This window comes from Parasteatoda tepidariorum, chromosome 10 (genome assembly GCF_982258835.1).
Source record: "Parasteatoda tepidariorum strain Cologne lab strain chromosome 10, Ptep-v5.0, whole genome shotgun sequence".
Classification (NCBI taxonomy): Eukaryota; Metazoa; Arthropoda; class Arachnida; order Araneae; family Theridiidae; genus Parasteatoda; species Parasteatoda tepidariorum.
Genome location: NC_141764.1, coordinates 87,372,793 through 87,400,122, shown reverse-complemented (window position 1 = coordinate 87,400,122; position 27,330 = coordinate 87,372,793). Strand labels below are relative to the sequence as shown.

At 29.5% G+C, this 27,330-nt stretch overlaps 1 protein-coding gene across 4 annotated transcripts in view; it reads right to left on the bottom strand.

Annotated features, from left to right (window-relative positions):
• Positions 1-2,896: 2,896 nt before the first annotated feature.
• The window catches only part of Sardh (Sarcosine dehydrogenase), a 75,245-nt gene continuing 50,811 nt past the window's right edge, over positions 2,897-27,330 (bottom strand). For all 4 annotated transcript variants that reach the window (XM_016065566.5, XM_043043674.3, XM_016065565.5 and 1 more), the window contains exons 18-19: positions 8,009-8,177; positions 2,897-4,665 (exon numbers count right to left, since the gene is read on the bottom strand). In XM_016065566.5, coding sequence (XP_015921052.2) covers positions 4,404-4,665; positions 8,009-8,177 — 431 coding nt within the window. In that variant the 3' untranslated portion in view covers positions 2,897-4,403. The remainder of the gene's footprint in view (positions 4,666-8,008; positions 8,178-27,330) is intronic.

Genomic DNA, 27,330 nt, shown 5'->3' with positions numbered 1-27,330 from the left:
CTAAAATTACCAATATCAGAAGGAAAACCTAAAAATCAGGACCAATAAGGAACAAATATTATTCATCAAGAAAATAAGGACAACTACGAACAATGTAATATTTTACTTAAAATTTTAGCAATAAACTATACGAATTTAAATTTAAAAAAAAAAAAAAAACTTAAATTTTCGTAAAAATAGCTATTAAGAACCTTTAATTTTAACTTTCATGTATTCTTGATCGAATTGTTTTAAAATATACAAGCTAATAAAAAAAAATGAATATTTAAAAATGTGAAACCGGCATACGGTTTTATATTATCGCAAGAAATTGAGAACTTTTTTTCATATTCGTGATTGTTGGCACTAAATTAAGTTAATTTCGTGATTGTTGACACTAAATTAAGTTAATTTCGAAGTCCCGCAGTGGACTGATCGTTAAGACACGGTTCCCAGCAGATCACCGAAGTCAAGCATCACTGGCTGCGGTCAGTGTGCGGGTGGGTGACCACTTGGATCAGTCTGCGTAGGGACCGAGGGTGTGCGGTATCTGTGCTACCGTACCTCGTTAAACTGTGCTACCGTAAAGTGCTCGATTTCGCGTGCAGGTCGTCGGGCTACCGAAGCGGGGGTGCCATCCCCTCTGCAGAGGATCAAAATTGTGATGGCATGTCTTCGGATAATCCACCGGGATGTTTCCCAGACCGTCGCCAATAGCCCATTGTGCAGCTCTAGAGCGACGTAAATTAACAACAACAAGTTAATTTCGTGATTGTTGGCATTAAATTAAGTTAATTTCGAGATTGTTGGCACTAAATTAAGTTAATTTCGTGATTGTTGGCACTAAATTAAGCTAATTTCGTGATTGTTGGTACATCATAATTCAAGGTACTAAATTAAAACGTTTATCGTATTTTTAATATTTTCTCTGGATCTGAGTGAACCTCGTCATGGATATATTACACAAAAATTTAATAAGGTTTCAATTGAATTTGTCCTAGAAAAACAATCAGTGCCGTGACAAGACTAGGACCAAGCTAGTTCCTCTTTCTTCATTTATAACACTACTTTTCTAAACACTAGAGTTGTAAAATATGAAATTTTTCAGCATTGCATACTAAATTAAGCCATTTTATCTTGATACGTAAATTATCGCTATCTATTTATTATTATTTTTGAACTGCAGAAACATATTGGATAGGTCAATATTTACATTGAGCTATACGTTGCGACAATAAATAATTTTTATTAATTTAGTTTTTTTTAATAATATTTAGAAAAAAAATAATTCATATATACCAGTGCAAATTAGAAAAATTGCTTTAACTATCAGTGTAGTCATTGGAAAAATAAACTTAGAAAGTTTTTCGCAAATTTAACTGATACACTATGGTGAAAACGTTTTGATTTCACTGTGCCTATTTCGTATCTTTCAGCATAAGCTACTGGAAGATAAAAGTCACTATAAAAATTTTCTTAAAATATAGAAAGAAAAAAAAAGTGTCGTCGTCTTGAAATATTTTGATCTCTCTTTAAAGCTCATTGATATGTTTGTGAAAATAAAAAAAAAGAAAGTAAGAAAAGGATATTTCTCACGAGTTAAAAAAAAAAAGAGAAACAAATAAAAGGAAAGAAAGAAAGAAAATAAGACAGAGAGGCACAGACAGAGTAATTACATAGCAGATCGCTCTAGGCCTCTTTTTTATTATCGTTTTCTTTCTCACTTTGATACAGGTTGGAAGTAAGAACAGCAGGCCTCTCATTCTTTTGAAACACCTGCTGTTTGCAGAGCTTGCCAACACATTCCAACACCTTTTTTTTTTTACAGTATCGAAACGATCAAACGATTTTGAGAAAAATTCCAATTTAACTTCTAACTAAAATATGAGAATCATCGTTTTGTATAAATGTAAATATATAGTGTTTATTTCGATGTATAACTACGAATAGTCCGTCCTCCATTTCCTTTTAAGTGTACGTAAATTTCCCGTTGACATTTTTAAAAAATAGCATGATAAATTAGTTTACTAATTTTAATTAACGATAAAATTGAGATTAATTTTGGTGGAGAACTTTTTTGGGAAAATGGTCAACATTTCCATTGACGATAAATTCTATTTGAAAATAAATTGTAGCGGTCCGAAAATGATTGAACTTGTATAGTCATTACAGAGATCCAGTTGATATTTGATCACTTTAACTAGGCGGGAAATGGCCGAGATTTTAATTTAGGATTATGATTATGTCCTTTGGCGACAAATTCTGTTTCGTTAGGAAAAGCAGAAACTTGCATTGTCATGCATCATAGAGCTTCAGTTCAAATTTGAGTGCTTTAGTTTATCGGAAATTTGATTGGCAACAATATCGTGATAAATCCTGCTTGTAGCGATCAGGCAATGATCGACTCTTCCTTTGTCATCAGAAACAGCTCTAGATAGTTGGAAACTGGTCGAAATTTCGATTGTAAGATCCTATTGTTACAAACACGAAAGAGTTAATAAAACGTAATTAAATACAATTATAAAACACAATATACTAATTGGGCAAAAAAGGTTTTTATTTCAAATAAAAGTAAGTTTTTGAAGTAGAATTATTTATATATGTGCCCAAATCAATCACATTCACAAATTAGTTTAGTGAACTGATTGTTCAAAAGAATTAGCCATTGTTTCAGATTCAGATACTGTAGATATGATTTGAAATGTTCTGAACTTTTAAAAATAATTAATTAAAAATTCGATTAATTATTGTAGCACAAAATCGTATTTAAATGTTTAAAAGTTATAGGAGTTTGTTCATAGTATTGCAGTTTGCCCAAACCTTGGAAGTATTAAAATTTCACAGAATTAAAAGCATGATACAGATTAAAATATCAAGCCGAATTAAAGCATCTTAGGTTAAAAAAGACGAAATTTGATACAGAAATACATAAAATCTTTATTGCTATTTCACAAAATATATTTTGCTCAAAAAATAGATAAATATCAATTAAAACTAATTCTTCCACCATTAAAAAATCACACGATCTCAAAAAGTAAACATTGGAAAAGAACTGGTAAAAACGTAGTGGTACTTACAAATAAAATAGAGCTATATGTGTAATAATCATCATCGAATACAATGCTATATTTCAATCAACAAATTTAAATAGTAACATAATTGGCACAGAACAAAGACAATTGCAAGATTGCATTATAAAATCAACAAACGTTTTGATTTTGTATAAAACCTCGTTTTCGTTCTTTCAGTCTTAACCGCGCATTAGAAAACGATAACTGGCAAGACTTATGGGTTGAGTTGTTTTTTCAATTAGGCTAAAGTAGAAGTTCAAAACTGAGAAGTATAAAGCGATTTTTTTAAAAAAAATTTGAATAAACTAAAGTAAAAGTCAAAATTTATAAAACTTGTTTAAAGACTACCTGAAAGATTTACCTGATACTCTTAAAGTAAAACTTTAAGAGTAACAGGTTGGTTTCCTAAAATAATTATTATTAATAGTAATTTTTGTTTTAGGAATTTATCATATTTGAATGTGCACACACATGAATTTTCAGGTGTCAAAAAAAAATTGTTGTTAATTTATTTGAACAGGTAAGCCTAACACAAATTAGTTATTTAATACGGTTAACTCGAAGTTAAAAAATAACAAGACAAAAATCTATTCCTATTATTTTTGAATGTCGATAAACTTTGAAAACGTAAGTTTTGATAAAAAGAGGAAAATAGTTATGAGAATTCCATAATCTATTTTGATAATTACAACCGAACTAAACTTTGAAAACTAAAATTTTGATACAAAGAGGAAAATAATTATGAGAGTTTCATAATCTATTTCGGTAATTACAACCGAGCTAAACTTTGAAAACTAGACTTTTGATACAAAGAGAAAAATAATTATGAGAGTTCCATAATCTATTTCGGTAATTACTACCGAGCTAAACTTTGAAAACTAAAATTTTGATACAAAGAGGAAAATAATTATGAGAGTTTTCCATAATCTATTTCGGTAATTACTACCGAATTTAACTTTAAAAACTAAAATTTTGATACAGAGAGTAAAAAAGTTAAGAGAGAAATTTAAAACCGTTTCACATCTCCTCACATTCGCGTACATATAGGTTCAAAAGTAAAATGCTCGTACGCGTAAAATGCTTAATAATTTCAGAATATACGAACATGCAAGGATGAGAATCTATAAAACTAAATTTCTTTGATAGTAAATTTTAAGATTCTTTATTGCTCAATTCTTATAATTTAAAAAGCTCAATTTACAACTAATTTTATAAAAATAACTCCAATGAAAATGTGTAGAGACGAACAGCGTATGCAACATTTCATGTGTAACAACTTAATATGATAAAAAATTCATCGAACACAATTCCCCCCATTTTTTTCCCCTTCCATATTAATTACTTAGATTAAGTTTAATAAATGCCCTTAACCCTTAAGTTATCGGGATCAAATGGAGATTTCGCGTGATACTGAGCTGCATATTTTACACCCATACTTTCAAGATGGTAAGTGCCAGATTTAAGGTAAGCTACAGTTACACTTCCCCCATCAGGATCTGTGACATAGCCATAGCCGATACTTTTGCCAATAGCAAAGCCGTAATCGGCTCTTCGCAGAAAACCAACGATACGATCATCTCTCCAGATTACTTCTAGGCCCCATAGTGGAACAAGGCTAAAACAAAATGCATAAAACAATAATTAACAAATGTACCATGTAAATACCTAATTGATAATAACAAATTACTGAAATACTATTGCGTTTTAATAAAAATCATTTATCATAATTGATAATTAACAAATGTACCCGATAAATTCATAATTGATTATAAACAAATGTACCATTACCTACTGAAAGGAAATGGGATTTTAATAAAAATAAACAATTAAACCCTAAGATAAATTTGAGTAGCTTATAAGAAATAAAACATTTTAAATTTAAAACTAATTTTTTTTAACTCATAAAAAAAAAAAAAAAAAAAAGGATTTTCTATTAAGCTAAGGATTTTATCGGAGTATATTTTAAAAATAAATAAATAATAATAATTTGATTATAAAATACATAATTATTATATTCTTACGTCAGAACATTTTGTTAAAATGTCAATCGTAACAGAAATAATTAACTGTACTTGGAAAAAAATATAGAATATGTAACACAATAATAAATGAGAAGCAATTTCACATGTTAATATATAAAGACAAACTTTTATTGTATAACACTTCAAATTCAAAACAGTCTTAATCGCTCTTGAGACATTTATATACTTTTAAAACATTTCGTTATAAATGTTATGATTTATATCTGACAACATCTCATCCATTTTTCTTATTTATTTTACTTAGCCATTATTTTGCTACTTCAACGTATAGTTAAGAGTGAGCTAATAAATTGATGATCTCGAGAGAGACAAAAATTTTCGATAATAGTGGATAAACAATCATTTCTTTTAAAGTGAAAAAAAGTATGAAAAAGTACTTAAAATTGCAATAACTTTCAAACAAATTAAAATTAACAAAAAACAAACTAACTTGCGTTAAATTTATAATTGAAAATTACCCTTTCAGTACGTCAAATTTCAACTCTGTAGTTGTATTTCAACGGGCAATAGATTTTCCAATATAGTTTTCCTTTTTAACTTCAAGTTTAACAGTTGATAATTCTCGAACTAATAATCAAATCTATTTCTTTTATTACATTTTTCTACACACCTCGTGATTTCAAGTTTCTAAGTCTTATTAAGTTTGCGCAGCAAAATAAAATGTTACGTAAAGAAGAAAAAGTGAGAAGAGTATCTAATATTGCAATAATTTTCAAACAAATTTAAAAAAAATAGAAAAAAAAAGCAACTTGTGTTAAGTTTAAGTTTATAAAAACAGTGATCTTTCAACATGCAAAATTTCATTTCTGTACTTGCATTCCTGCGTTCTGTATATTTGCTTTTCCTACAATTTAACAATAATAATTCAAGAACAAATAATCAAAACTTAATTTAGAATTTTTTTTTTATCTCATTGTATTCTGTATAGTACATTTTTCTAACACCTTATTAACTTTGAGTTTTTAAAAAGTCTTATAGTTTTAGTGTAGCGAAATATTTTTTTTTTATCTTAATCTATTCCGCGTAGTACATTTTTCTACACACCTTAGTAATTTTGAGTTTTTAAGTCTTATAATTTTTGTGTAGCGAAACATTTTTTTAAAAATCTCAATGTATTCCGTAAAGTATATTTTTCAACACACTTTAGTAACTTTGAGTTTTTAAATCTTATAGTTTTAGTGTAGCGAAATAATTTTTTTTTTATCTCAATGTATTCCGTGTAGTACATTTTTCTACACACCTGAGTTCTTATGTCTTATAGTTTTTGTGTAGCGAAATAAAATGAATTGTTAACTTGAACATCCACAACAACGGCGGCGGCCTTTACGATTTTTACTATAGAGAAATATTTTTTAAATAAGAAATTTAAAAAAAAAAGAAGAATTGTCTTAAACTGGGATTTAAGCCTCCGATTATCATCAGACTTGTTACTTTCCTGCTACTTAACTCGTAATTTAATATCATTCAACAGTTAGTTGAGGAACAATAAATTGGTCATTAAGCTTCATTAAATATGCCACTTTTCTCTTCTATATTATTATGGCATAACTCATCTTATGGATAAACTGGAGATTAAATTCCCAAGATAGCAGCAACAAAATAAACAATTTACTATCCAGGTAATTAACACTAAACTTAATGATAGGAAAAACAAAATAGTAGTTAGCGATGACTTTCTCGGAACAGCGGTTGTATCAATTTTTAATTTCAGAACTCAGGTTTATCTCGATGGAAAAAAAAAGTTAATTAATTAATTTCTTAAATCGTTAACGAATAGGTATTGAAAATGTATCGTAATGAATAATTTTGAAATGCACTCAAACATGGCTCTTCCATGCTTGGATGGCAATATAATGATAAGCCACATTTTGAGATTTTGCCTGAGAGCGTTTTGGGTGATTATGGTGTGTGGCCGGGTGATTACGAACACCACGTGACCACCATTTTGTGATAGTGTAGTGAGAGCATGTTTCAGTATTGTCTAAAATATCATTAGAAGTTTAACTAAAATATTTAATTTTCATATGAATTCATAGCATTTTTTAATTTTTTTAGTCGTCCTAGCATTTTTTAAAGTCTTCCATAACAACATCTGTTAAATTGACTTCATTTTCATATCAACATAGTTTTACCTTTATTAGTAAAGATCTACTAACAAAAACAAAATTAGCAGTCATTCATAAGGAAATTTTTAAAAGAAGATGGAGATGTGAAAAAAATGCAAATCAACGAATCTTTTTTTTTTTCACAGCCTCAATCAAAATCAACGATATTTCACGGTAGACATTCATTTTATAAAGGAAAAAAAGATAAAAAGTTAAATTCTTATTTTCTCTTTTTAAATTTTTTATAATATACGTTAATCCGCATTAATTAGCAAAACTATACAAAATAAAATTTGCTTTTTTTTTCTTTTAATTTGTAATTAATCTTAATTTTTCTTTCAATAATATTTAACGCAGTGAGCTGATCGTTGAGACACGGTTCCTAGCAAACCACCGAAGTCAGCTGCGGTCAGTGCGCGTATGGGCGATCGCTTTGATCAGCCTACAATGGGACTGAGGGTGTGCGGTATGGGTCCTCGTTAAACTGTTCTACCGTAAAGTGCTCGACTTCAGGCACAGGTCGTCAAACTACCGAAGCGGGGGAGTCATCCCCTCTGCAGAGGATTAAAATAGTAATGGCATGTCTTCAGATCATCCTCGGAAATGTTTACCAAACCATCGCCAACAGCTCATTGTGTAGCTCTAATGCGACGTAAATAAATTACTACTGCTACTACATTGAATAATACATTAAACACTTCTATACAGCTCAGTCTTATCTCTCTGAATCCATGAGAGCTACAAGCGCATTTATAAAGCTCCAAAATGAATTGTTAGATTTCTACTACTACTTGAATAATACAGAACTTACTCATCAATCGTGAAGCAAGCAAGTTTTTTCTTGAGTCCTTCTTTCTTCTGTTTTTCTACAGCTAATCGGCCTAAAAATGGTGTTTCGGTTTTTAATTTGCAAGTAAAACCCAATCCAGCTTCTAAAGGTGTATCATCCATTCGCAAATCACCATGCCAGTGTCTATAGCCTGCAACAAAAATAAAACTAGCTTGAATAGGATGATACAAAATCTACAAATTAAATTTAAGAGTTAGAAGTTTTTAGAAAAATGTCAAGTAAGAAATTTTGTACACACTAATAGTCAGTACACTGTAAAAAGTTTGGTTTTTAGTTGGCATCATTTTTGGTGTAGAGGTAAATGTATTTTTAATTACAGAAATGTAGTTATCATGCAAAAATTCATATAAATTTGACAAAATAACAATGGCTTGAAAGTGCGAGGAGATATAAATATATTTGTTTTTTTTTTAAACGAAATGTTTTTGCAAAGAAGCCATAAATGGATTCTAATGAGCATGAAAATATGTACTGTCAGTAAACAAACGAGAAATGAATAAATAAATAAAGAAAACTATAACAGTCAAAGAGTAAATTAAATAAAATGTGACTACGTGAACTGTAAAATTTGTTTTAGCTTACCTCAACACGAAAAATGGCGTCAACTATATACCAACTATTTTTATAGTGTAGAAGCGTTCCTTTTATTTAATGTTGTTACAAAAGATACACTATGCATGACGAAGAAAGATACAAGCTACGTCAATGAATGTAGGTTATGAATGCTCCGAACTTCTATCATTTTCGGCTTAAAAATCATGTTTATTAATGAATGAAATAAATAAAAAAAAATTCAAATTTCAAAAATGTATTGGAATTGGTGCGCATATAATTCAAACTTTGCCAAATTAAATGGTTATGATGAGCAACGTTACAGCGGGCAGCACATTTAAAACGTATTAGACGATTACAAATTTATTGTTATTCTATAATTCAATATATTGAACTTTCGCGTCTAAATCAATGAGATCGTCGATGACTCAAAATAGGTCGGCTGTTCAACGACGGTTATAAAATAAAATAAAATTCATTACTATGAGCAGTGGCGTCATTGGAGCGTTCGCCTTCCAATGAGGTGAACCGGGTTCGAATCCCAACGATGGCCAATCGATACGAACAGACGTAAAACATCCTCAGTGGTAGACGGATATCTAGATTAGAGTCCCCTTGTCGTTAGGCTAAATGTGGGAGGTTTTTCTCTCCACGTAAAGCAAATGCGGGTTAGTTCCATCATCATAAAAAAAAGTTCTCAACGAAAGTAAATTTCTTCCAATATTTGATGCAGGAGTTTCTTATTTGGTTCAAAATTAAAAGGCCACGGAGTTAGTAGTTGTAAACTCAAAATCGCGTCGGTTGTTTAACGAAGGTTTAAAAATAAAATATTGAATGATATTCACATCCACCAGAGACATCTGAAAGGTGATTTTCGGCATTTGAGTGTAAAGCCCTAATATTGCTGCCGAAGGCAGCAGGTATCTCACTGGCAGGTTAATTTGAAACACATCTAGTACACACTCTATAATTGTTTTCAGGGACCGATCAAGACAAATTCAGGCCCAAGGCCCACAAAATTTTCAGGGCCATTAACAAAATATTTTGAAATTAAATTACTGAAGAGTAGTCCGAACAACAAAAAAAAAAAAAGAATCTAAACTGCATGATTCAAGAGAAACATTCTAAAAAATTTTGAAAGCGGACAATTGAATATTATTTTTCTAAGATAAAGTTTACGCATCTAAATATTAAGGCAAAATATAAAACAGCAAAACAATGTTGTATGAAAATAACATTAGTTCGGTGACTCGTTGCATCTGCTTAAGTCGTTGAAGTAAAAATTGCACCAATTAAAAAGTAGCTGTACTTTTGAATTTGATTAGTGCAATGTTTACACGAGTTTGGTTTATCACAATTTCACAATATAAAGATAATTTGAAATAAAAAAATGCCTTTTTTTGAGAAAAACTGTTATTTTCAGTATTTTAAAAAAAGTCATATTGTGGTCATTTTACTAATTTTTGAGGTGCCCAGAAAGTGTGGGCCCTAGGCCCGTGCCTACTGGGCCTAGGCAATAATCAGACCCCGATTGTTTTTAGCCTCATACTTTAACGATGACGACGGTACTAGTTCGGTTCGGGAAGTCGTAAAATATCCTGCTTATATTGACGCCACTAGTAATGCTTTGTTAGTTGTGGTAATAGATACTACGGGTTATGTACTACTGGTTATACTAAGGGTTACATACTACTGGTTATGGTACTGGTAGAAGAGATCTACTATAGGTACTGTGGTAATAGGTTTCTTTACGACCACTGGAAACGTAATAATATCATTGCGATTTAATGAATACATATAAATAACATAAATTAAATGAATACAACACTATAGCATAATACATATAATGATTCAAAAAGTATTGTTATAAATCGCTTGTCTAAAATCAGAAAAAGCAATGGTTCAGAGGGAAAGTAAAAATTAGTGAAAAATCTCTGACTAAAATAAAATATCTTATATTTTTCACATGTTTGGAATATTCCCACGATCATTCACTAACAGACAAGCTACTGCTAAATGAATGTCGCCATTGAGCTCTTGATTTTATACGGTGGCGATTATCAATAAAATTGGTGGTGATTATCAATCTGACTAAAATAAAATCTCTTATTTTTCAGATGTTTGGTATATTCCCACGATCATTCACTAACAGGCAAGCTACTGCTAAATGAATGTCGCCATTGAGCTCTTGATTTTACGGTGGCGATTATCAACACAAATACTAATCGTTCAACTTTCAAATTCGGTGATTAAACGGCCTCTGAATAGGCGCCAACATTCAATCGCCAACGACCACCCAAACTGTCTTTGGGAAGCACAATCAGAGACACCTCATAAAATTGTAGTGGGGATCTAAGGCGGCATCCTTTTGTGTTTAGAGAGTTGTCTTCAATGGTCCCTGAAAGCTGGCGTGGGAAAAAAGAAAGAAACCGGTCAAGAAACTTTTTTCGAATTCTGCTGCTTTCTCTCTCTGGGGGTTGTTTCAGCAAAATACCCCCAGATTCAAGTAGTAAAAACGATTATTTAGCCTCTGGATATGTCATTGGGGAGGAAACCAAATAGGAAACAGCGTGGGAATTTACGGCACTTTTTAAAATGATAATTTGGAATAAAAATGGCATGAGAAAAGAAACGTTTAAGTTGTTAGACGCGTATTGGAACACTTCACCAGCCTCAGATGATGCATCATTGAACGATAAAAGATAGATAAGTAGCCAATTTGGCTTCTAAATGGTTTTGCCTTTTTTATTGGGAGTACAATGACGCCATGGGTGGATACATTGAAGTCAAGACTATCCCATAGTTATGGAATTGGCAGCAGAAACTATGGGGAAAATGCGGTTAGGAGAAGTAAAAGAGTTTCGCTTTCTTTTAAAATGGAAATATATGCAGTAAAATTCCACTGAAAAATTTTAAAATATTTTTTTAATTCGTTCATTTTTGTATTATGATTAGAAAATAAATAATAAATTAAATAATATAAAAAATAAATTAAATTCACAAATAAAAAATACAATTACGTCAAAATTTGGCTATGGAATACAGGACAAATGTGGAATAAATTTAAAATAGCTTTTGGTTAAAGATAGTGGGTTGGTCAGACTTAAAATTAATTTTCAACTTCGACAAATTTCTTAAAAAAAGTATTTCAAAGTGAGAAAAGGGATACAATAGGGCAGCGGCTGCCAATTATTTACGGTTACGAAACCCTAAATGATCTAGCATCCAGCGGAACCCCCCCCCCCAAAAAAAAAAAAAACTTATTAGCAGCCCTGAACACATTAACCGAAAAAATACTACTAATTATTTTAATAATAATTAATGTAAAGGACTAATTTTTTTTTTTTAATCATCGTTTCAACAGTGAAACTCTTAAAATGATAATTTAAGTTAATCAGTTGAATTCGCAGGTCTGGAGTAGTTCATATATTACCTGAAAATGAATATAGTGAGCTATATTATAGTTTTCGAAAAAGAATTGGAATAAAGTAGGAAATAGTTTTCAGCGAAACATAATTCGTTATTCTTGAATTTGGTCACTTTATTTTGAATTGAAAGAATCGATGAGAAATACTGATGCAAAGTTTCATAAATTTTGCTATTTCTTTTTTTTTAAATGGTATTTTACTTAAATAATTTCATAAAACTAACTAAACAATCAAAGAAATTATGGTTTATTATCTTGATATAAATAAAGTTTCAAAAATAATTACTGATTTAAAAAATTTAAACTCTCTTTCGATCGCCGCCGGCCGAAGATTCCCCGTGTAGTAAATGGTGATTGATGCACGTTAAATCTGTTGAGTCACAAAGTCCTCCATGATACCATAAAAAATCATGCCTCTGATAGTACTGATCCATTAGTTTCCTTGTCTTCCGGATTGCGTTCAAAATTTCAAGGTTACTTAGTTGATCATTAGTAGTCGTAAACCCAAAATTGTGTCGGCTGTTCAACGACGGTTATAAAATAAAATAAAATACTTACAAATTGCTCGAATTACGAATTACCTGGACTCATAAAAATTCTCAAAATTTAATAGTTTTTTAACGATTTTAATAATCTTTATTTTGGTAGAATGCTCGCCAAATTGGCAATTTCTTAAAAAAAAAAATTTTTTTTTAATAAGTTTTAAAATATTTAAGTTAATTGCGTATTCTAAAGATAAGATAATTCTTTGTTGCAAGATAGTACAGTGAAAAAATAAAAAAAAAAAGGCAAAAATACCATCCTGAAAACTTTTGATCTAGTGATTGGATCTGCACATTCTAGGACTCAATCTTAATAATTCGAGGGGGTGTCTAAGATAAAATTTGGGTACCTTGCAAGGAAAACTAGAGATCAATGGATGGGAAACATATATTCACCACCAATAAGTCAAGGACAAAAACTGCTAGCTGACAAAAACATTTTGCATTTTCTAATTTAGGATAGAACATATATTAATTTTCAGCGATGCAAAGATATTACACAGTATAACAAAGATTTATTCGCAAATTGAGCGAAATGTTATGTTTAACAATTTCATTAAGATTTGTTTTGATAGGAATACGTGAGTGTAGAATACATTAATTCTTCAACCTATTCTGGTATAATCAGGAGTATAGCAGTCACGTGATTTAAGTTAAATATGGTAATAAATTTCGTTTAAATTTTCTGAATGCAGCAGCAAGGTTTTTTTTTTTGAATAAAAATAAAATGGTTATTTTATGCACAATTTTCATTAATTAATCTCACCTGTAAGGCTTAATATTAAAAATGAAAAGAAACATCAACCTTCAGAAAATAAAACAATACAGGTTCTTAGACTCTTTTATCTTTTTTACTCCGTAAATTGCTTTTTTTACACCATTTGTTATGACACCGATAAAAAAAATGAACTCATAGGTTTATTTATGAGGCCATATAGAATTAATGAAGCAGGGGAAATATTCGGGCACATATTACGCTGTCAACAACATCTTCAGTGAAAAGTTAGCTTGAAAAATGATGCTTTTTATTCTTTTTTACTTTGGGAAATTGGTTTTGGAATATTATTATACCTATTTAGTTTGTAATAGCTTTCAGAATTACTTAACAACTAAGCCTTGATGTTGCTGTTGAGGGAAAAAAGTGGGAAGTTTCTGAATTTTTGTTGAATGAAATGTGGCTTTTCAATTAATGACAGCTCATTTTTCAAAGATAACATATATATATATATATATATATATATATATATATATATATATATATAGGGAGAGAGAGAGAGAGAGAGAAAACATGGAAAAAATTACAGAACAATGAAAAAATAATAAAAATAATAAGAAACCGGAAAAAAAATCCGAAAAAAAAGGAAAAAAATTAATAAAAATCCGGAAAATAATTTATTTATTTTCCTTTTTTTCGGATTTTTTCCCGGTTTCTTATTTTTCGTCCCCCTTTTTCTTCCATTGTTCTGTAAATTTTTTCCATGTTTTCTCTACATTTTGAACTTATTTTATGAGTTCTATTTACTTACAGCTCATGTGCAGTAAATAAAACTTATTGTTCTTAAATTTTCTTCCTGTTTTTTTTTTCTTTTTGTCCTTTTTTTATTTATTTATTACGATATATATATATATATATATATAAAATACGGACTATCTAGCTTTCTTCAGTTTCAGTTAAAGTTTTTAATTTATATTCTTTTGACGTCTCCTCTTTTTTTATACAGTTTTAAGGAATATGTTTTTAACTTAATATAGTAGTGTTTTTTTTAGGAAAGCTTGAAAATATCTTTCAATGAAAAAAAATTAGTTCACGTTTGTGTTTTTTAAATTTACTGTTTAGAATATATTCAGGTTTATTTGTTTATTTAAAAAAAAATTAAACATCATAAGTTTACGTTTTATATTTCAGATAACTAGTTTAATATTGTTTGATATTGCCAACACAATTTTAAATATACATTCTGTATTTTAATAAAAATAAATATATATGTCAATGCTTCAAAGAGGACATTTTAAAACTTAAATGACAAAATATCAAAAAAGTATTTTTATTTATATTAAAATATAAATTAAAAAAAGAGCATGAATTAAAAAACAGTGAAAAATTAGTTTAAAAAGCTAATAATAATGGTATTAAATAAAGTTGAAATAAATACATCATTTTACAGTATGTAGTGTTAAGAGTTTGTAGACAAATATAGTAAATTGTCACATTTGGTGAGAATAACTCATTAGAAATACACAGTAACGCTGTTTTATAATGCGTTTTAACTCTGATGCATCAATAATTGAATTAATAATTTCACAATATCTATAAATACAAATTTTAAAATCGAAAAAAAAAATTTCCGATATTTTTTTTCCTTCTATATCTAATTTGATTTTTTTGTTAACACCATAAAAATGTAAAGCAAGTTATTATTGCAAATATTGATTGTGACATGACAGAAGAAGGGCATTTTGAAACTCAACATACAATTGCGAACATATATAATTGTTAAAACCAGAGCAAAATCATTTCAAAAAGCAAATAATAATAACATTAAAAAAGCTTGGAAAAAAAATACTCTGTTTCACAGAATAGTATTAGATTTCTTTGGTAAATACAGTAAATTGTCACATTTAGTGAGGATCCCTTATTTAGAAATATACAGTAAAGCTATTTTTATGCGAAAATTAAAATGCATCAATATTTGAACTAATAATTTCAAAATAACTACAGATGTAAATTAAAATGACATTTCCGATTTTTTTTATTTTTGTTCATCACGGGTTTTGTCTTGATAGTAAAAATTTTTTAACGCAAATTATGCATTTTTTGCCCAGCCCTAGAATTCAAAAGGATTTTAACAATATTTTTAGAAAAGTATAAATATGCCAAAAGTTTTTAAGAGATGCATGGTAGGTCCCCCTTCTCTTCCCCGGATATTCGAATCCGAAAAGAAAGTGTGAAAGATCTTTGGAAGACAGGAAGGATGTGAAGAGAAGGAAGTAAAAAAAAGTAGTTTCCGACATAGTTCTCATGGAATATTAAAAAGAAAAAAAAAAGAGGCATAATATACCCCAGAATAATATCCTAGGATACAGCCACTGAAATAGCAGTTAGCAACAAGTTTAAGTTTACATAGATAAATCAAAACAAAATAAAATGACGAGTATAATGATTTTCATATCAGTAAGATATTTAAAACTAATTGATTTGACAGAAAAAAAATTGTAAAACGGAGAAAACGCACTTGAAAAAAAAAAGTGTTTTAAGAACAATTGAAAAGACTATTTTGTGTACTGCCCTATCAGTAAAAAAAATAATGTAAATAATAATATTGATGATGCTGGATAAATTATTTTCAAAATTTGAGAAAACTGACGTAGACTTAAAAAGCGAGATTTATTAGAATCTTCTAATTTTTGTATTTTGTTCTAAAAATCACGTGACATGAAAAGTTGTCGCAAGCATGTTTTTTTCAAACTGAAAAAACCATAACATTTCTTCATGTTAATTCATTTTTTTTATTAACAACGAAAAATACCGAAAAAAATTCAAAATTAGGAAAAAAAATAGCTTTTGGCTTAACGACGCAGGACAGTCCAATTGTAGAAATATAAATGCAATTTTCATGTCACATTCTTGCACACCAAAGTATTAACAAAATCTATCTATCATAACAAGAGTCAATTGCCTCCCAGACATAAAATTAAAACTTTCTCATCAGCATCAAGAAAAATCATTGGAATTGCCAATCAACGAGAACCCACTGAAGAAGTTACTCGCAGAATATTCATTAGTTACCCTCTTGGCAAGACTTGACGATTTAACCAGTCTCAGCACGGATTTCTTAACAGAATTGGCACGTCAAACCGATGCTTGTTAATGTAATTAAATTTATTCTTTACGTCGAAGGAAATGAGTTAAATAAACGAATTAATGATAAGATGGGTGGGGTGATGAATTGTGTGAACATTAAAAATATAATATGCAAATTGAGTTATAGACAAGATAGTGAGCTCTATCTAATATACGTTATATGGTTTTCTTTCTTCTGATAGAATTAAATAACGTAGAAACAGTGAAAGGCCGGGATAGCATTGTCGGTAGGGCGCTGGGCCCATGTCCGAGAGTTCCTGGGTTCGAACCCCGCCGATCGAAAACTTCCCGTGTAGTAAATGGTGACTGATGCACGTTAAAGCTGTCGAGTCGCAAAGTCCTCCATGTTCCCATAACAAATCAACACCTCTGGGGGTACTGGATTGGAGATCGATTGTTCTCTGATTCAGGTCAAAATTACGATTTGTGGATGAATTAATGGATGTATGAATATAAAAACAGGCTGTGACGTGTGTGTGGCTGAAGACGAATTCTTGCCATAGGATAGAGCCACTGAAAAAAACAAGAAACAGACACTCTGCCTTAAATTTTCTCGGTTTCACCAAGCAGGCTTGTCCGTGTGGCAAGTGGCATTAGAAACAACAACAACAGAAACAGTGAAAAACCAGGGATGGAGGAAAAGACAATTTCGTAGGAATTAGAGTCGAAAAAAATTTGTTAAAAGTTAGATTTTAAACTTTAAAAGTAGAAAAGAAGTCTTATCTTACGAAAATTTATTTTGACAAAGATTAAAGGAACTATAACTTAAATAATTACACTGGTACACAAATTTTTTGTTGTATTTATGCAAATACTTGATTTTGCTTAATTCGGGTGAGGAGATTTAAAATCTAAAATTAGTTTTACTCTAAAAGCAACAGAATTTTTTTAATTTTTTTTTAAAACGACATTTTGAGTTTATTTTTATCGAAATGTAGAAGTTTTAAAACGTAATGTATATCCGGGGGTCGTGTAAATGTTGCGACAAACTTCTAGGAAGGTTAGAGCAAATAATCAGAATTAAAATTGAATGGGAACACTTGCCCGGAAATTTTGTCGTACACGGCTAGGGTCACTTTCTTATTATGACCTGTTCAGCAGGCGAAGCGAAGAGACAGTTCTTAATAAGAAACGTCTCTAGCTGCGTATGATGTTATTTCCAGGCAAGTGTTCTTATTTAGTTTTAATCCTGATTATGTGCCCTAACTCCCCTATAAGTTTGTTGCAACATTTACACGACCCCCTGTTAAGCATATATGCTTTTAAACTCGTCAAAAAATAGACGAAAAATATATAAAAAAAGAGAAAAGAATAAAAACTGTAAGAGAGAAACCTATTGCAGATTTGAAATCAGCAATAAAAAGATTTGTTAAAAAAATCTCATACAGCAGAAGAAAAAAAAATGTTCCCGAGTTGTTATATAAAGTTTTAATTAACACAAAACGTTGTTAAGTTAATTAAAAACAGGATACAAATATAATATTTCATGAAATAAATATTAATTTCATGATCATAAAATATAAAATTATAAAATCAAACGAATATAAAATCATAAAATATAAAAACATAAAATTATATCATAAACGTTTACGACTACTAATGTTCAACTCCGTAGCCTTGTAATTTTGAATCCAATCCAGAAGACAAGGGGACTCCTGGATCAAGTATTGGGAGAAATTTGCCTTCGTGGAGGACTTTTTGATGGAACTAACCCGCATTTGCGTTACATGGAGAGGAAGACCACGAGAACCTCCCACGGTTAGCCTGACGGCAAAGGGACTCAAGATCCGTATACCACTGAGGATATTTCACGTCAGCACTGTGGTCGGTGCAAGCCGGATGCGGAATTCGTATCGACCAGCCATCGCCGGGATCGAACCTCGGTTTACTTCATTGGAAGGCGAACGCTCTATCCCCTGAGTCATCTCGGCTCAGAATATTTTAGTTAAGGAGCCGGGATAGATCTATAAAATAATTATTATCAACATTGTGGTGCGTGCGAGCCGAGAGCAGAATTCCAATGATCAGTCAACGCCTGCCAATTTAACTAACTGAAAAATTCTAACTAAAGACAGTTAATAATCAGGTAGAGTACCAGTTCGATAATGCTATCGGATCACGCTTTCATTTATACGATTTTTAAAACCATAAAATAATTTCGGAAAAGAGCAAGGTTAGAAAATTATCTGAAAATGATTTGAAAAAAGACAAAGTTACGTTATAATAAGCAAAACTGAATAGCAAAAACTAGAATTTGAATTGACAGTTTTAATCAGTTAATGATTAAGGTGAAAATCTGAGAAAAACTGTCTTGTGAAAAACAGCTTTAAACTGTCAAACATACGGAAGAGAGTCTGAAAAAAAAATCAGGAGTTTTTTGAATTTGAGTAACGATTACCAATAGAAAAATAATTTTTTTTTATCGTTATACAGTTTACGCCTGTAAAAATACGCCCCCCCCCTCAACAGAATTTACAGTTATTTTTTACAGTGTAGCATTTGGAAGGCAGAAATTTTTTTGCCCTTTTCGTACAAAATAGAAAAAACTACAAAATTATAAGATATACATATAAGAAAGAAACAGATTTTTCAAGACATGAAAAATCACTGGCTTGATGGTATAAATACAAAGCAATCACTTTAAAGAATTTCAACCAAAAAAAAAAAAATTTCAAACCTATTAATTACTATATACAGTTTGAATAGTGAAGTTAATTGATTTTTTCCATTTTTTATTTTATTTTTACATTAACATCCCAAACGATATTACATTCTAGATGAGGCACGATAGAATTAATATTCATCGTGAAAAAGGCGGAGAGGGCATATCGTTGTCATGTCTATAGACACTCTTTAATAAACGACCGATACAATGCCATGCTGGTATTTGCCCGTTAGCAATTTAATGATTATAAGGACACATAGTTGGGTATTTTAATTTCATCATCATTATCTTCGCTTGTGACATCTCTAACTGGCATCCCATAATGAGAATTTTCTTCCACTGATGTTGCTTCTGTGTGATTAGTCAATCATTATAGATGATCATTAGCGCTGATAGACATACGAATTTTTTTTGGTTGATATTGGCGGTTGTATTTGGCGATATATATTAATTTTATCACATTCTTTAGCCAGAACGGCGGGGGAGATGAAAGAAGGTTGTGTGTAATTAGTTCATACCAGGCATATTTGGGATTATAGGTCGAGGAGTCAATTTGAATGTCGAGATAATTCACAAATCAACTTTGATAAAGAAATTGTCCTAACTGCAATTCAACCAGTTTTTTTTTTTACATAACGGATCGATAAAGGAATTCTTTGCTATTGATAATTATTTTTTTTACGACGATATTTTTATGATGATACATTTATGATTAATTTTGCAACCCAATAATATATTATGAGAACTAAAGGCTTTTTTTCGAGGCCCACTTGTTAACGAAAATAAATAAGTAATAAAAAAAAAAGCTATAGATTGCGAGCCTTAATCACGAAGCAAAGCTATTAATTTTAACTATATAAATTTTTTCGGAAAAAAAAGCATCGTCGGGATTTTAAAATGGACAAAAAACTTTAAATAAAATAATTTAAAAAAACAACTTTTCAATGGATCTGTGCGAAAAAGTAAAAAAATAAATATTGGGTGAAAAAAAATCGAGTTTATAAAGTCTAGACTAATTTTTCAGTTTAATGTGTGCATTTTATAATTAATAAGTTCATCTTAAAATGTGACGCACAAATTTCTAACAAAAATCTGATAGACAACAAATGAAACGTTTGTGGTTTATTTGGATTTAGTCATCCGAGGCCTTTTAAAATGTCTTTAAATTAACTAACTTCAAATGAGTTGGACGAATTTTTAATAAAATTTTTAAAGAAAGCACAGATGATAAGTGATTGGTTTATTTGCATTTATTGTGGTCATTCGAAAGCAACCAACTTTTCAATTGCTTTCTTTAACAATTTTATAAACAATTGTGCAACACATTTTAAGATAAATTTTTATATAAAATGAACATAATCTCTGGAAAATTAAACTGGATTTTTAAAAGTTGCACGAAATATTTCATTCGTTACTTTTTCGTGCAAGTCCACAGGAATTTTTTTTTAATTTTAAAATTAATTAATTTAAATCCTACTTCTTCGTCTTCGGATTCAATAAGTCTTTCAAAAAATTGCCCCTTATTCCCCTTCCCCAAGAAGCATGTTTTAAAAGCAATGCATAAACAAAATAAAAGCGTGTTTTCAGATAACTTTAGAAATGCTAATTCGGTGACGTAGCACCTATCCACACGCCATTTACGTTGATGACTAAACATGTTAAAAAATAACTAAACATTAAAGGACTTGTGATAAAATTTTAAGTAGAATCGCTAACAATTTTATTTACAACAATGGTTAATGTTAAACTAATGCGAAAAAATCATTTTCCAGACATCTCTCCCAAAAGGCGTAATTAAAATTTTTAAATGTTATTTTGCATCAGGGGCTAAAATTGCTTCTCGTAGCCGATGCCCAAATTTCTGAACCCGTAGCGTCAACGGTTTTGGAGTTGTAAGAGATTCAAAATAGCGTTCAGCGGCAAGGGCAGACAAAAAAACGCAGAAAACACTAAAAAAAATTTGAAGAAAAAAAAAAGACTCCCAACTTTATTAAAACGCCAATTTGGCGAGATTTTTACACACAAATAAAAATTACTAAAAATAATTAATAAATCTCCACTTTTGCTTATTTTTTCAGGCTTAGATACTACAGCCTATATATAGCCTTTCAAAAGTTTAAAGAAAAAGAAAAAAAAAACATTTTTTTTCTCATAAAACAAAATTATATCTTCTATTTATGTTAATATTTAGAGCCATTTTCTTAATTGGATACTTGCAAGTGGCGCCATCGTAAGTAAATCGTGTCATTTGTCGATTCAGAAGCCAATCAGGTTCGACACACGCGTGACGTCGCTTGCAGGTATCCAATTAAATTTAATTTAAATTGCATGGTTAGGCATAATCATTTCATTTCTTCTCTAGTAGCAAGCACATAATGGAAAGCAGGCAAAAAATAGACGAAATTTAATCTAACAGTCTTAACTTTCTTTAAACTTTCAGAAGAAATAGCATTCGCGGAAAGGCGATATTTCGACAAGGCATTATTAAAATTCTGTGACAAAAAAAAATATTTATTCAGAGAATACTCGTTTTTGTGTCTGATTTTATCACTAACTTGATGGGCAGTTTTAACAAATGACATTACATTAATTAAAACTAACAACTATATTCCAAGTGAAATTTTTAAACCATAAAAACTGTTTAAAGAGAAAATCTGTCAGATCAAAAATTAATCAAGGTGTTTCTTAGGTTACGTGCCGATACTGATCTTAGCAATTGATTGAATTAGAAGATAGATAAAAAAAAAAAAAAAAACTGCATTTAAATTTTATAGAAGAATTTAGGCTTGATAAAAGTAGGAAATTGTAATCGAACTCGAGTAATTTTTCATCACTTAAAAAACAGAGTGTTCATCAATGAACCCTTCCTTAAATTCTCAATCTATTATCTCGTTTGTCTCAATTACGATATTTAAGATTAACAGTCACTAATTAACAACTTAATAATTAACAACTTAATAATTAAGTATAACATGAACAATTTAACAGTACAAATAGTCTGTTAGGGGGAAGGGGGAATTGACAATGAGTAATTAAAAAACAATTAAATTGGTTTTATGCAACAAAAAAGCTCATTTTGAAAAAAATTATTACATTTTCAGAATAAGCTGATTTACGTTTGTATTAGAAAAGAAAGAAAAAAGAGAATAAAATTAGTCACTGGTAACCTTAAACTAAATTTTAGTAACTCGTTAGCTCAAAAAATTAAATTTCCAACCAGTCCGGTTCAAGTTCTCTAAACATAGGGGTAAGGTAGGTTTATTGTTTTTTCACAGTAAGGTTATTTTCTTCTAAATTCAGTTTTTAAAAAAAATTGAAAATATAAACATCCTTTTATTTATACAGGTGCTCAATAAATTTCTTTAGAACTAATCTTTTAATAAAATTTGTTCACTTAAAAAATTATCCAATTTTAACATAGTTTTGCTTAAATAGTAAAATACTTATTCAGTTATGAATGAACTCAATAAATCTAAATATCGCATCAAAATAAAGACAAAATCTAAAAAAAAAAAAAATAAATAAAAATAAAAAAAATAATAATAATAATAATAATAGATATTCCACTTGTTCTTGGTATAATTGGTGAGAGACTATAAAGTCTCTAACAAATATGTTTAAAGGATAAAAAGTGGTAGCAAAATTATTTTAATATAATGATTAATGTAGAAGAATCTATATATTCGAGTTGATAGTAGTGTATTACACAGGTAAAAATCTATATTTAGATCTAAAAGAATTACGCTGCAATTTTTAAAAAGCTGTAATTAACGGGTAAAACAATCTACTTGTTTAAATAGTTATGTAAATGAATTGTTTGCAAACTGAATTAGTAAACAGATTTTACAACATTTTCTATAAATATATCCTATAAATGAAAATTTTCTATAAATTATTTAAAAATTCTATTTTTCTATAAATGAAAGAGCCTTATTTTTAAAAGTTCGATTTCTCAGCCACTATTCGACCGATTTCACTCAAATTTCATAATATGCCACTTAAAAGTGCAATGTTTAAAATGACGTAAAAATTTTTTATACCTTATAATTCAAAATTTAATAAATATTATTAATTAAAATAACAAAAAATAATAAATATTTATTAAAGTTATATTTTGCATGGAAAATTATCTTTAGATAAACGAATTTTATAATTGTGTGCAAAATTTTTTCAGTTTGCTGTAAAAGTTGCTGTAAAGTTAACATTAAGGGGTCCAAACCAGGGCTCGAAAAACCACCCGTCCTCCTGTTCTCGGCGGTCAAAAATTCCCCGTGGACAACGAATTTCTCGAATCCGACGTCCGCGCGGACGGCCATTTTCCCGTCTTGACCTTTGTCATTTAAATTATTTTATAAAAGAAATACTAGGTTACTAATAGTAACCTAGTCTTTCCTTTATTACTGTATAATGTAATCCTAGTATTTGTAATTCTAGTAACTACTAATTAATTGTGCAATTTATATAAATGTTTGTAATAAATAAGAGAAAATTATATTTTTATTTATTTAGAAGCTACGGGTTAGTTTCAAAGGAGGACGGGTACATTGTTGGACAAGCCGTCCTCGGGGACGGGTAAAATTTCTGAGTCTTTTCGAGCCCTGTTCTAAACTATGGATCGCCCTCCTGGCAAAACTATAGGGACTATATTTCCCAGATTGCGGCTACCCTTTTAATTTTCGGGGTCTGAATTCGTCGAAAAAACGGTATGTTTATTTAGAGAAAGTACGTTTTTGTGTCTGATTTCGTAACTTAAAATATCGTCAGCACTAATTAATCAGCATAGTTGAGTTCACCTCTTAGAGCCATTAAGATTGAGTTCTAGAACGTTAAGATACGATCATTAAATCAAAATTTATTCATGGTTGTCCGTTTATGTTTCTGCGCTCTGTACATGCATTGCCCCTTTTTTTATAGATCCCGAACTTAGCCATTTCATTACAGAAGTGTAACTACAATTATTGGATTAAATACTTTTTTTTTTTAAATCACCCAATAGCTTCAGTTTTCATAAATTTCTTGAAATAAATAAATAAAAATATAAAGTTGAGGAAAATCTTTTCAATTGAAATAAAAAAATACTTTGGAAATTATATGTATTACAAGCAAATGACTAAAAAATAAAAAAGTAGAAAATCGATTCATTACTTGGCTGTCATAAACTGTTTATTATAGAAAACAGTCGCCATCAATGCCAAATCAAAAAAAAAGTATCACAGCGCTTTCTCATGTATCTAGGTTGTTACAGGTAGTAGTGACCTTGGCACATATCCTGCAGGCCAATTTCTGTAGACGGTAGGGATTTTTCTCAGTCTTCTTGTGGGAAAAAAAGTAATTTTTCTATACAATCGACAACAACAAGGGGGAATTGCCAGCGTTTCATTATGTAACCAAAACAGGAAAAAGAAATTGACACAGTGTATGAGAAAGTCCATCAAATGCAAGTTTGTAAAAGAGAGAAAGAGAAATAAAAAAGAAACCGACTTTCAGTTTCAAAAAGATATCTTCTATGCATTTTGGAAATGGTATGGAAGAAGATAGGACAGATAAGATCATTTTGACTCTTTGAATTTAATGAAAAGAATTGTTTTTGATTGTGCTTACAAAAATGTAGCAAATCTTTTATGATTTTTTAAAGAATAAATAAATATTTATTTAAGGTTGTCTCTGCTTTTTTTTTCGGAATTCGAAGATTGTGTTACATTCTTACAATAAGAGACTGTTTCACATATTTTGAAGGAATAATCGTCCCAACATAATGCATAAAAAGGTAAAATCTAGAAAAACAATGCTAAAAATTTAAATTTACTTTTGAATTTTTCATAGAAGATCTTTTAGCAAGGAACTAGGACCTAAATTAAGACAAAAGAACGTTTAAACATTTGAAATAAATATTTTAGTTCGCTACGCTTCTCTACTTTATCAATTGATGGTGAAAAATGTAAGTCATAATATTAAATTCTGAAATTAATTAAAAATTTTGGAGATATACCGTGATTAGTTTCTACGTGGCTTACTATACTGGCCATATATACTTGAAGAAATGACGTATCACACGAGGCAGAATTTAATCGAATCTTGATTCGCTTTCACGCTATTTATAAAGACCGGGCTGTTGTGATTTAAAAAGTAAACATTCAGTGCTTTTAATAAGACATTGGCGCCCGAATTATTTCTAAAATACTTTTAATAACCAATTTAAGACTTTATCAGCAACTAATTAGATAGCGCTGCAATAGAAGAACATTATGATAAAATATCGAAAAATGAAAGTGTCTTTATCAGATAAATGTTTATTGGGAGAAAAAAATAAACAAATATCTTAAGATTTTTCTCTGAAAGAAACATAAAACAAAAACAAGCAAAATATTAAAGCGAAATGCAATGTAGACTATTTTAAAATCTAATTTGTTTATTTAAGGTATTTAAATATAATGATTCATTTCAGTTTCAATCATTAAAAATATACGGTCAAACTAAAATTAAACCTGTATAAATAATATTCATAATAGCTAGAATAGTAGTTATTCTAGATTTTTTCCCCCTGCTATTTTTAAATTAAAGGAATAGAGAAAAAATAAACAATAGTACCGTACAAGAGTATTATTTTTAAATGTGATTGTTCGTAAAGATAGCAGAATTGTAGAGCAGTCAAAAAAAAAAAAGAAGAAAAAAAAAAGAAAGAAAAAAAGAAAGAAAGATATAATTTTAAACTTTATATACCAGGGTGCCGTAAGAAGTTATCTAGGTTTCAGAATGGACAAGTAAACTTTTTTAAAAAGATCTAGATAAAAATCATTAAAATCAATGAATCATTCTTGGTAAATACAATATTAAAGTAACTTTTTAAATATTAATAAATCAGTTCGCAAACGTTTTTTATTTTCGAGAAACTGCGTCTTTTCTTCTACAGTTTGAAATTTCGTGCGATTTTTATAATTAACATAGATGGCGCTGAATAAAAATCGGTAAAAATTCACTTAACAGCTATGAAAAACCATACTTCAGTTACACTTTTTAAGAGAATCAAAAATATTTAGCACTTATAAAATTACAAAAAATTTTTTAATAACGTAGAAAAAAAATTTTAATAATCACTTATTAGTTTTTTTAAAAAATTTGAATTAAAAATATAAATTTTTTTTAAATCGGAAAGTATAAAAATATTTACATTATTTTAAACTAGGTAATTTTATATATATATATATATATATATATATATATATATATATATATATATATATATATATATATATATATATATATATATATATATATATATATATATATATATATATATATATATATATATATATATATATATATATATATATTAAACGAGATTGGTCGAATTGCTTCTGAGTTATCAAGTTTCAAAAAATAGCCTTATTTTTATATCTTCCTCCCTCTAGAACAGTGTTTCCAAAAAACTTTTGTGTACCCTTTCTAAATTTTTCGTAACGCTGTGTACCACTAATAAAAAAATTTGATGTATTTTTTTAAAAATATGCTTATTTAAATAAAATTAAAATTCACAACTGGCTGTTGACACCACTAAGTATTAACTGTTATCTCTGCAAAAAATAGCCAATAGAAAAATACGTAATCGCAAATTTTCATGGCTAGCTTTGTTTTTAAAGAAATTTTTTTGAAATTTTTGTTTGTTACAAGATATTTCGCAAAAGAAAGCGTATCCCCGCTAAATTATTCCCGTACCCCTGGGGGTACGCGTACCACACATTGGGAAACACTGCTCTAGAACTACGGAAAAATCAGTCCATAATTTTCTTAAAAGTTGTCGGAAAATTTTCCTTGACCATAGTTTTCTTTAAAACTATGGGAGAGTAAAACCTGATTTGGGGGTAGAATTTTTACCTGTGGGGCCGACGAAGAGGCATAATAGGGGAATATATACTCCTTTAGTAATAAAGAAGTACTATTTTTCATCGAAAAAGTTAGCTATTCTACCTGATTAGAGGGGCACAGGCCCCCCTTGTACTTTCTTCTCTATATCTACGCGACACCTCTGAAACAAACCATTTCTGATATTTATAAACATTGAATTTTCAGGATGGAAAGAAAAACACTATAATTTTAAATTAATATACATATTAGTTATATTATATGAATTTTAATTTTTATTATTTTTAAAAACATATGGAAGCACATTTATTCCTTTTGGCGGCAAAGAGTTAATAAACCGACCCGTGTGCTTTTCTATTTTATTTGAAAAGATAA